Genomic DNA, 13,115 nt, shown 5'->3' on the forward strand with positions numbered 1-13,115 from the left:
GTTACAAATGTGCACGATTTTCTTTGCACAACTTTGTAAAATCTGGTTGCTTTTTGATCAGCTTTAGTCTCGAGTCATCTTCGAGTTGAAGTCGGTTACGATGTTTAGTTTTCATGTTTGTCATGGCCGAAAATCCGCTCTCGCAGAGGTACGTTGTGCAAAATGGCGGTAAATATTTTATTGCCGCTTCGCTGACATGATAATAATGATAATTGTACAATTAACACAAATTGTGTTAATTGTACAATTTTTGTTTCTTGCGTAAGAATTTCATTTAGGTATTGTCACAAATGCATTTTTTAAAATGAAATTTCGAGATTATTTTTAGTTATAAATAAACGAATTTGTGCATTCGACATCATTTTGTAAATTGCCGAATTTTTAATGGTCCATCCATTATTTTTTGATTGCTTCATCTCATGAATTTCAATTTTATATCGACCGATTTTAGATTGCCGCGTGTACCCCTTCACGCAATTTCGCGTACCCCAAGGGGTATGCGTACCACTAATTGGGAACCACTGATCTAATCCATTCTCTAGTGACCACTTCCCAATATTTCTAAAATATACAGGCAGAGAAAGCTGTGAAACAGTATGTCCACTACACTGGAAACTGGAAACAGCCAATTGGCCTGCAATTTCCTCCATGGCCAACATCTCTGAGGAAATGGTCAATATTTGTGATATCAATGGTGCAGTTGAATCTGTCACTACTAGTATCGTTCAGGCAGCTGAAAAAACAATGGGGAAAACATCTATCCAATCATCCGAAGCCATGGTGGAACCAGAATTACGAGGCAGCATACAAATAACAATAGAGAGCATGAGAGATTTTCATAAGATACCCCACTGCTACCAATTTCATTGCATTTCAAAAAGCAAAGACAAATGCCAGAAAAACAAGAAGACAAAGCCAAAGGGATTCTTGGAGGGAAGTATGTTTCTAGCATAACATCTTCCACCACCTCAAAAGCAGTCTGGGATAAATCCATATAATCAATGGAAAATATGCTCCTCAGTCTTTTTCCATGCTGTAAAATAATGGCACAAAACTCAGTGACATACAAGGTATTGCTCATTTGTTGGGTAAAACGTTTTTCTCCACATTCAGCAAAATAATGTATACAAAGAATTTCCAAGCTTATAAAGTGGAAACAAAAAGCATTATTGAAACTTCTATTCCTCATGTACTGTACATACAGCAATCTCTTACTCAGGGAATACTGCTGTAAGCACGGATAAAATCCACTATAGCAAAATTAAAAATTTGTCAAGCAATTTCTTTAGTAATCTACTGAATCTGTTTAACAGAATATGTACAGAACATATTTTTCTTGACTCTTGTAGGCTATCGATTATTATTCCCATTCCCAAGCTAGGTAAAGACTGCAATAATCCCCCTAATTATAGACCAATCTCTCTGACCAGTTGTATTTGTAAACTCTTTGAGAGAATGCTAAATAGACGCTTGATGTTTCTCTTAGAGAAAAAAAAATTACTTTTCACCACAACAGAGTGGATTACTTAGGAACAGAAGTACCACAGACAGTTTAGCAAATTTTGAAACATCTATACGTGAAGCGTTTTTTGATGACAGGAATCAGTGTCTGTGGTTTTCGATATAGAGAAGGCCTATGATAGTGTCTGACAATACGAGATTCTCCATGTTCTGTACCGATTTGGATTGCAGCGAATTTGCCAACTTTTATAAAAAAATCTTCCTACAGAATCGGAGATTTCAAGTTAGGACAAACACAACTTTATTTAGGCTTTAAACACAAGAAGAAGGTGTTCCTCCAGGTTTTATTTTAGAAAATAAATTGGCAGTTGGCTATGCTGTTAATTTTGATTAGGATCAGAGTATGACTCTGTTTCTAATCAAAATTAACAGCATAGCCAACTGCCTTCATCCCAGTGTGAAACACTCTCTTTATGTGGATGACTCAGTTTTCCTGCCAGTCAAGTAACATGAATTTTATTGAGAGACAACTGCAAACTTCTCTAAATAACGTATAAGATTGGTTCAAGACCAATGGTTTTAATTTTAATACAGAGAAGACCTCGTGCATCCACTTTTGTCAAAGGCGTGTAGTTTGCACCTGGATCCTGAAATTCACCTAAATCAGGGGTCGGCAGGATCGGCTCATTGCATAGACGTTTGTGGCTCTTCGGACATAAACGCAAATTTCACCTCATCTCAAGCAGCATTATAACTTATGAGTTTATGAGCCTCCAAACAAACTTTGACTCGGACGCCATACCACTCTTTAGCCTGTCCGCACATGACTACACTCGCATTGATCGATATGATTTGCATGTGAGTGGTAGCATTTGAAGCATATCTGAATTTAAATTTTGAATTTGAATTTTATATTTGAAGCATATTTGAAGCATATAACCGATTGAATGTGTGTCTGTCTGTCCATGTAACGTTATGCCAAAAATAGCCACTAGAGGCGCCCTGTTGTGTGTCGTATTTCGCACATTTAAATTAACAATATAAATTATTATTTACATTTTACAGTAAAAATTACTTTTATTCATTTATTATTATTATTATACATATGTAATATACACATGTATATGACCTATACATATGTATATTACATATATGCGGCTTTCAGGTACTTTTGTTATCCTGTTTCCATGACAATTTGGCACTTCTCACTTGACAAACTGCCAAAACAAGTTAAAATCTCAATGGTGAATGAGGCTAAGTTTTTGAATGTTTTGTTTTTGACAAAAAACTGACATCCTTGTCACAATTGCGCAATTTGAAGAGTATATGTTTAAATTTCCTGAACCTTTTAAAGGTAGTATGCTGCTCATCCTGGGGAGCAGACAAATGTTTCATGCTCAGGATTTATAATGCTGTTTGCGCTCAAAGCATGTTTACAGATGCATAATGTATGGTTCTGCTCAAAACGCTACTCTTCAGATGCTGGATCCAATCCTCCACCAAGAATTGCATTTGTTCACAGGTGCTTTTCGAACTTCTCCTGTGCAAAGCTTGTATGTGGATGCTTATGAACCTCCACTATCTTACTGGAGAGAACAGTTGTGACTCTTTTATTAATTAAATTGAACTGAAATATCAGATCAAACCTTCAGTTGATTGTACAATATCAGATTCTGAGGTGGAAAGATTATTTGCAGCTTGGCCATGTAGTGTCCTGTATTCGACATAAGAATGGAGAATGTACGATGCACGATTGACCCAGACACAAGCAACGATACTCAGGCTGAGGTTGATAGTATATCACTTTGGTCAACTCCTGTGATAAATGTTGGCCTTAGCATAAAGCACTTTCCTAAGGAATTCATTTCAGATTATGTTTAAAGAAAACACTTTGGAGAAATTCAACACCATGACAGAAATTTAATTCCTATATACACTGATGGATCTAAATGAGTTAAATTTCAAAAAATAGAATAAAACCTATAAGACTTGACCGAAGAGAACCCAGTGTTTTATAGTTTTGTGCTTTTGATACTTTTCTTGATATAATATTTATTTTTGGCAATTCTGTACAACTCATTCATTGAAGTTATTCCTGTGTTTTTACCAAATTTTAAAACGTTAAATTTACATTTGTCAGTAATGAATATGGTGAGTCAAATTCTCGTAGTATTTCTGTATCCATAACCTAACGATTTAAGATGCATTACTATAATCATATAGTTATTTATTTTAGAATACAAAGAGATGAATCTTACCATAATTCAATCCGAATCGATGATTGTATGTTATATATGGGCTATTGTCAACACTGTACAAAATTTGAATTTCTCCTGAATGATTTTCTGTATACAGGAATCAGTGCTGAGTATTTAAAGAAAATAAATCATTATTATACATATTATTTCTAATATAAGTAAGCAGCAAAAACAATGTTAAAAATTACTTCAAAATTTAAGGAAATACATGTGATAAAAATGGAAAGAAGTATCATATGCATAATGTAAAATAACTGTTAAAGATTTTGTAGTTTAAAATTTAGCATAAAAATATGTTAGTATAGATTAGTGGGACGACTTTTCAAAGTAATTTTTGTGGGAAAGATGTGAAAAAAATACTGAAAAATTTATGGTTGGAAGCATATAATATATATATATATATAAATACCACCACTGTATATTTATATTATACGCTCCGAATAAAATATTTACATTTTGCTTTATACCAATAAAAATCTCTTACCAGATATGTACTGCCACAACTGTATAAAATATTTTTATGACCATAGAAATCTGGTAATAAAATTAACTTGAATAAATGATCAAAAACAAATACAGCGATACATCGGTTTTTGTCGACAATCTGTCCGAAAATAATTGATGAAATCTGAAACCGACATAAAACCGAGGATTATTTCCATACAAATCAATGTAAATCGAATTAATTCGTTTTAGGCACTCAAATATACATACCAAAAACACATTTTATAGAAAATAAATATAGTGTTTAATACTAAAAACAATAAGAAATTAATATAAAATGAATATAAAAGACTAATATGATGACCTCTGNATATTTACATTTTGCTTTATACCAATAAAAATCTCTTACCAGATATGTACTGCCACAACTGTATAAAATATTTTTATGACCATAGAAATCTGGTAATAAAATTAACTTGAATAAATGATCAAAAACAAATACAGCGATACATCGGTTTTTGTCAACAATCTGTCCGAAAATAATTGATGAAATCTGAAACCGACATAAAACCGAGGATTATTTCCATACGAATTAATGTAAATCGAATTAATTCGTTTTAGGCACTCAAATATACATACCAAAAACACATTTTATAGAAAATAAATATAGTGTTTAATACTAAATATAGAATTAATATAAAACGAATATAAAAGAAGAGTATGATGTCCTCTGAAACAGAATCTACATCTAACTGTTTTTGATTGAACCAAATTAATAATAACTATTTGACATCTTCAATTGTTTGTGATCTCTGTTTCATTAGCACATTCAGGCCTTTCGCTTCCTTAGCCTCCATTATTGCTTTTTTTTTGTCACAATGCAACTTATTGTAGATGGTGACTTCGCATACATGCGGTTGATTTTAGCAATGTTAGTGCTACTCTAGTATTTTTCAATGGTGTCCTTCAACTCGATCGTGTTTCTGGCCTTTTACTTCGAAGTAGTATACGTTCGATACATTAGGGGTATAAAAATTAATTAGTATATAAATTTAATATAAATTATACAACACAACTTTTTTTTAAAAATTTTTTTGAATTATATCGAAATAAAGACCGATACAGTATAGATTATATTTAATTTGTATAAGAATTTAATAATACAAAACGATAACACAACCGTTAAAAAATTCGACTGAGTTTAAAATTAATAATACAAAACGATAACTTGCACCCTCTGTTGTAGTACAAAATTATATATAACACAACTGTTTTGAATTATATCGAAAGAAAGACCGATAAACAATATATTATATTTAATTTGTATAAGAATTTAATATAAATTAATAATACAAAACGATAATACAACTTTTTTAAAATTCGAAACTCCCTCCTGTAATACAAGTTTTATACCCTGAACCTACTGGTGTAGACCCTGCGCTACTTTCTTTGTTCGAACTTCGAAGTGCCCTCGTTATCCCAGATCTAACGGTAGCAGAAAGTAAGATGTGTCTGTATTTTTTTTATCTGCAGATAATATACGATTTGAGTTTAAAAAAACGATTTGTTCTTAAAGAAAAATATGATTGGCTGTTAGTTTTTAACGAAGATGTGATTGATATAGGCAAGCAAACTATGGTAATATATTTTTTTAAAATAACGGAATTATTGGACCGCGTTTTTTAAAAAAATCTATTTCGTTAATTTTACCGATCTCTGTAGATAATATACGACTGGTTGCTAGTTTTTAAAGAAAATATGATTGGTTCTTATAAGATTTGTAGATAACACAATTACTGGATTTAAAAAACAATTGACTCTTTTAACTTTTTTTTATTTCTTTAAGGAATAACAAGGACAGCATTAATAAAGAAAGAAAAGCAAAAAGTTAACAGGGTTCCTTACAAAAACATGGAATTATTAATAAAGAAAAACTATATTGGTGTTACTTCAAGAAATTTGAGAATCAGGCTGAAGGAGCCCAAACATAATGTCAATAAAGGATACAACATCACAGTATTATCTCAGATGGCGCAGGCTGGAGGTTCAATAGTGAAATAGGAGGAAACAGATATTGTTAAGTCCGCGCACTCCCCAACTTTGACAATGAGCGCGAAAAATATTGAAATTTATTATGGCAAGCTACAAAATACATCCCTTAAATCAAGATATGCACAGAAGGGACGCACATCTGCGTGAAAGTATTTTGTTAAACAATCTTTTAATAGCTCATAAGTTAAGCCTTAATTTTAGCATTCTTTACATTTTTGGTTTATTAAATGCGATACTATTTCATGATATACAACATTATATCTGTTTATTGTTTTATTTAACTTTATATATGTATATATATATATATATATTTACATATATATATAGGCTATATATTTGTTATAATTCCTCTGTTAATTTTGTATTTGAATTTGTTCCATTGTACGTGTATTTGAATTTATATATTGTATTTTAGAACATATTTTTTCTAATTTATCCTGAGAATGGTCAATCGATTCGGCCGAAAACGTTAGTTACGTTTTAATAAATTTTTCTCAGCAAGCTTAAGGTGTCGTAATGTAGTTTATTATTTGCTGAGTCAGTTTCGTTGATTGTTAACTGTAATAAATATATTTATATTCAAAAAATTCATCTGTTCATATATATTTGTAATATTTTAAACACAATAAAAATATTCTAACTTTCTATTATATCAGTGAGAAATCAATCTCTTACTTTACGTCACAAATATACTGTTTATCCTATAGACACTTCACGGTTGTCTAGACAGAAATAACAGACTGATCTTTGAAATTACACAACAACTTACTCATATATACATTAGACGAGTAATAGCGTAGATGCATATTGTTAAAGAATGGAGAACACGCAGAAAAGTAACCCATTCGATTCAGCTGGTGTTTTTTCTCATTTGTTTTTCTGGTATGTAATATTGTTTTAACTCATTATTAAATGATATATTAAGAAATTAAATAACTGCTAAATAATTTTTAACTTACGTATGTTTCTAGAATGTAATTGTTATAAATTGTTATAACGCATAACAATTTATTAATGGACTTGAGTTTTTTACACAATAGTATATACACAAAACTCGTTATGTTTGTATTGCCTATTTGATATTTTTATTGTCACCAAATGGGAGAGTAAACTACATGACGTTCTCCATACACGTTATTTCAAATGTTGTGTATTAATAATAGATTTACAGATATTACACATAAAGCAGAAAAGATTACCTTTAAAATTGTTTTTTATGTCAAACGTATAATATACTGTTTGACAATTGATTATGTTACATTTATTTTAATTGGTTAGTCGAAATATAATTATGGAAGATTATTGATTATATTTAAGTTCTTATTTAAGTAATTATACAATAAAAACTTAGAAGTGCAATTAAAAATATAAATCGAGTACCATATTATTGCATAAATATAGAATAACGCATTATTATCTAGCAATTGTTGAATATGCATAGGGTTCTATGATTGGTTTCTATGGAAAAAAATCTGCATGAAAACTATTATAAAAAGTCTATGAAACTTAAAATAACACATTATTTTAAATCTCTTTTGTAATAACACTCGTTACATGAAATAAAGATAGATAGATAGATTGGTTTATATAAACAAGTCTTTTGTTTCTAATAAAATATAGTTTGGAGCATATTTCGAAATAAATTCAGACTTATTTTGCGTAGAAATTAGATAAGAAATAGTATACGTTTTATTAAAGTGCTTGCTTCGAATACTTTATGTTAGAAACAACAAAGACGTGGAAAAAATTTCCCTTAGTATTACGGAATATATCGGAAAATGTTACAGGCAATTACGTTTCTTAAAATATACTTATCCTTATATGAAAAGTAATTAATTTTTTTAAAAATAATTAGTAATATTAAACTCTTTAATTAATGCAATGAGATAACAAAAAATTTGCACATAATTTCAATCTTTATTATTGGTGTCGTTTAAACTTTCATTTATATTTGTTGAGTTAACATTTTTCTATTCCCCGCTTTCTCAACAAATAATTTACTCCAATTTCACCAACACTAAACTTTTGCTGAGCTTAAAATTTTGTTTTTTTACTAACGTTTTCAACCTATTACTATAGACTATCGTCAGGTTTAAGATTATAAATGTTTCATAATGGAACCTACCGTTTTTCAAATATTTTACATTTTTAAAATTCAAAAATAATTAAAATTCAAAATAAATTGAAAGAAGTGTGTATATTAAAATAAACAAATAAGGCCTGCTGCAACTTTTGCACAGGGGGATTCTCACTATCGAAATTTTTGCTTCAGTAAGGAACAGAATACAAATTTTCAACTGTAATTAGGACACTAATTATAAAATTCCAACTTCTCCTTCATCATGCAATGATAGAAAGGTCATTTACTCCATCGGGTGTTGATGCAATACGTCTAACTTGACACAGTTATAACTGATGTTTACAAAGATATTAGGGTTCAATTTGAAAAAAAATTGTAGTTCTATTAAGTCCCACTGTTGTCTGTCTGACCGTCTATCCGTGTGTCCTTCCATAATTTCAAGGTATTTTAAAGAAAACGATACTAGGTAACAGGAAACAGCATAAACACTAGGTCCGGATTAACTATACACGAACTCGTGATGTAAAACGGAAAACATGTTATTTTATTCCAACTAATTCCTTAAAAGTAGTTAATACATTATCAGCACGACTCCGTTGCTACCAGAAACTATGATGTACAGGGGAACACACTATAATAATAATATGAGATGAAAAAAATATATTTTAAATAAAATAAATTAAAAAATGATTAAAATTGCAGCGCAGCTTTGTGATCGTATGACAATAAATAACTGATTGTAAAGTTTTTTCTTCCATTTCGAAAGTATATTTTTAATATTAAAAATATTTTAAAAAATATTATGAAAATTAATATAGTATGCCTTTTAATGTGTGTTTAACGTTACGTATATTATAAAGTTGATTTAGCAAGATCATCTTAATTTATCAATTAAAATCTGACTTTTGTATAAATAATACTTTTCACATAAAATTCGACCTACATTTAAATCAGATATCATAACTTAGTTTATAATAACTGGTTTTTTATCATTTAATATTCATAATTTTTACATCTACAGTAAATGGCTTTTAACACTTCAATATACTTAATGATAATAAATTCATTGTAAATAAATTACGCTTTCGAAATGACCTTATGAAAATTAATATAGTATGCCTTTTAATGTGTGTTTAACGTTACGTATATTATAAAGTTGATTTAGCAAGATCATCTTAATTTATCAATTAAAATCTGACTTTTGTATAAATAATACTTTTCACATAAAATTCGACCTACATTTAAATCAGATATCATAACTTAGTTTATAATAACTGGTTTTTTATCATTTAATATTCATAATTTTTACATCTACAGTAAATGGCTTTTAACACTTCAATATACTTAATGATAATAAATTCATTGTAAATAAATTACGCTTTCGAAATGACCTTATTCAATGTACCTAACATTTTGAAATATAGGTAATTACAGCTATTAGTAATGGACTAACTGCTTAATATATAAGTAAGTTTGGGCCTAAAGCTTATTTATGTATTTATACACTTTCTTCGGAATAATGCGAATAACAATTTATTTACACCAAAGTTTGACTGAAGTTTTATAACAAAAACTTCATTTCAATTCAAATAAGTGTTTTCTAGCTTCTTTTACACAAAGAGAGTTCCTTGTAATACATGTACTTTTAAAGAGTTTTAAAAAATTTAACCCTTTGCGTGTATTTTATTTTAAGTAAATTAAAAAATTTCACGTTTTCATTATATCAGAGTCAAATCTTTCTCTTGAAATAAGAGTTAAATTTTTTATTATAAGCTGATGATACTTCCAGTGATTTATGAAGGTAAATAGAGTAAGAAACAATTTCATATTAAAAAACAAAGAATTCTCTTATCTGCTAGATGTTTAGATTCCATAACTAATACTGTAGATGTTTTATATATAAAGTATGTCACACGCAACGTATTACTTTTTTGTTTTTTTCATAAATGTATTAAAATACAATGATGAAAAAACAAAAACTAACCCATTTGATACTAACAGTGTTTTCTCTCGTGTATTTTTCTGATATATAGAAGTATATAAACAGTTAAATAATGTAAATTTGATGATAAATGACTGCTAACTTATTTCTGAAATAAGTCCTTTGCTTAGCTTGTAACTTGATTTCAAAAATTGCATAAATATTTCGTAAAGTATTATACTAGTTTTATATCTATGTATCTATATATATATATATAAATGGACGTGTGTGTCCCTATATTTCACTTTTCAGCCGAAAGTACACATCGCACATGAATCGTGTTTGTATGTGGTAGTAGCCCCAAGTCTCCATTCGTGCAATATGGTGGTTGCATCTCGATAGCTATAAGAGTGCGGGAGATATGGGCTTGAAAGTGGTTGAAAGTGGACGATTTTCTATTTCGATTTTAAGAATTTTCGAATTCGAATTTAAATTCCAATTGGTTCGATTATAAAACGATTGTAAACGTTCCAGAAACGTTGAAAATAGTTAGTTTAACTAAACGTAAAAATTCTCTAATTAGTCTGGAAACGAGGGACCTAATTCTTGCATTCTGTGAAAACGGGTAAGATTGGCTATAATGTAATTATTTTAATCTTCACTATCGTTACTTTTTGCCCAGCGAAGCGGGTCCTTGCAGCTAGATTCTAGATTACTTAGAAAAACAGTCTTTTATATATAAAAAAAACTATATTACATAAAAATAAAAACCCAGCAAAGCGTGTTCTTGCAGCTAGTATATATATAAAAATGGACGTGTGTGTCCCTATATTTTACTTTTCAGCTAAAACTACACATCGCACATGAATAGTGTTTGTATGTGGTAGTAGCCCCAATTCTCCTTTCGTGCACTATGGTGGTTGCGTCTCGATAGCGATAAGGGTGGGGGAGCTATGGGGGTTTAAAGTGGTTGACTTCGAAGATGTGTAACAATGGAAGTGTCAACAATGGCAGTGTTAACAATAGAAGTGTTAACAATGGAAGTGTTGAGTAACAAAGGAAGTGTTAATATAAAGCGGCATGCAAGATTTACAGGCGATTTTTTGCATTTTTCCGGGAAATTGAACATATTTTTAGACTCATGTAAAAATTCTCTAATTAGTCTGGAAACGGGGGACCTAATTCTTGCATTCTGTGAAAACGGGTAAGATTGGCTGTAATGTAATAGCCTTAATTTTCGCTATCGATACTTTTTTCCCCGAGCAACGCCATGAGATATAATTAAAGTTTTAATTATTGCGTGTATCATAATAAATTGTTTTTTCGATATATGTTTTATTTTGACATATTACGCAAATTATAATAAATGTTAAATACAATTATTTATTCAAAGTTCTCAGATTTATAAAAATATAAGGAAATTTTATCATAAAAGTAACAGTTCTCAAGTAATACTGCATATTTTGTATATCACAATTATACGCATTGTAAAGTATTGGGCGTATTCCAAATCACATGTCAGACGTTAATGCGTCCAAGAATAATTGCTGGTTTAAAATAGAAATAATTATATATTAAGTGAAGTATATTTTCCTGATATTGTTGACTCATTTAATACTTTATAAATTTCAAATACCTTTATCTCTGAAAAACAAAAAATTTTGTAATTTTACTAAAGTGAAATTACTTAAATGTTGAAATTTTAATTTTCGTAAAATAATTATAATAATAATAAATAATTTTATTATAAAATAGTAATAAAAAAATCGTTATGTTTTATTCAAGAGTCGTTTGTTTTCGATTTTTCGTAGTAAAAATTCTGTTCTAAACAAGTTTGTTAGCACAGTTTATTTAACATTCATTACACGTGACATTGGATGTCTTTTCGAAAAAAATTCATTATTATGAGCATACAGTCGACTTCCCTATAAGACGGTAGATACGTTCCGTCCTTTATAAATCGATTTCTTACGAGTCCTTGCCAATCACAGCCCGATACGTATGCACCTTACGGACTACGGCTGTTGGAAAAGTTTTCTTCCATAAAATTAATCGATTCTAGGTTAATCCGACTCAACATTTCAAAACTACGTATATTTTTTTTGGAAATAATCCGTATAAACTACGCTATAAACAAAAAATTGTAGGATTACTTACCGAGTGTGCACCATTCGACGATGCCGTTGCTCAAGCTTGTTTTCGTCGCGGAACAGCTCAGCAAACCGCGGCCGCGATTTCTGATGTTATTTTTCTGCAAAAAATTCGTTGACCTTTGGAGACATCATTAATATAAATAATTTTTATGGCCGTTGAATAAGAAATGTTTCTTTTACACGAAATGTATAAAATTACAGTACTGTATTAGACTTACGGTACCTAATTTGCATACTGTACGGACGATATTTCGCCTAAACTCTCCGTAGCGTGGTGCTAGACGGCGGAAAGCATATATATAATTATAATAAAGTTACAATAAATTAAGTAATTATATAATTATATATATATGTTACCGCTAAAGCTCGAAATCCGTTAACGTGCGCATTACCTAGCTAATCTGCAGATTAACTAGGGTGATCCGTTAAAGCTGCGAAAATTATTCCATTTCTCAAATTACCTACCGTGTTTCCCCGAAAATAAGACATCCGCAGAAAATAAGACCTAGCACAGATTTTGCTGAATTGCGAAATATAAGACCTCCCTCTGAAAGTAAGACCTAGCGAAGTTTATTTTTAGTAGTAACGGTCATCGACAGATGGTTGAAAGTGGCCGTTGGCTTTTTGAAAGTACAGCCACTGATTGGTCAGCAGACAATTACGCCACACGGCATGATTTGCATAAGACTATGGCTTGGGAATCACAGATTTGCATAACGTTACGGCTGGTGATGGCTAATTGGTCG

At 30.2% G+C, this 13,115-nt stretch overlaps 1 protein-coding gene across 1 annotated transcript in view; it reads left to right on the forward strand.

Annotated features, from left to right (window-relative positions):
* The first annotated feature begins 6,961 nt into the window (after positions 1-6,961).
* LOC111634725 (multidrug resistance-associated protein 4-like) overlaps positions 6,962-13,115 on the forward strand; it is a 64,957-nt gene continuing 58,803 nt past the window's right edge. The window contains exon 1 of the mRNA XM_023379563.1: positions 6,962-7,097. Within this exon, the coding sequence (XP_023235331.1) occupies positions 7,033-7,097 (65 nt within the window). The 5' untranslated portion in view covers positions 6,962-7,032. The remainder of the gene's footprint in view (positions 7,098-13,115) is intronic.

The sequence above is a fragment of the Centruroides sculpturatus genome, unplaced genomic scaffold, assembly GCF_000671375.1.
Source record: "Centruroides sculpturatus isolate CEXI.00-Female unplaced genomic scaffold, Cexi_2.0 scaffold822, whole genome shotgun sequence".
NCBI lineage: Eukaryota > Metazoa > Arthropoda > Arachnida > Scorpiones > Buthidae > Centruroides > Centruroides sculpturatus.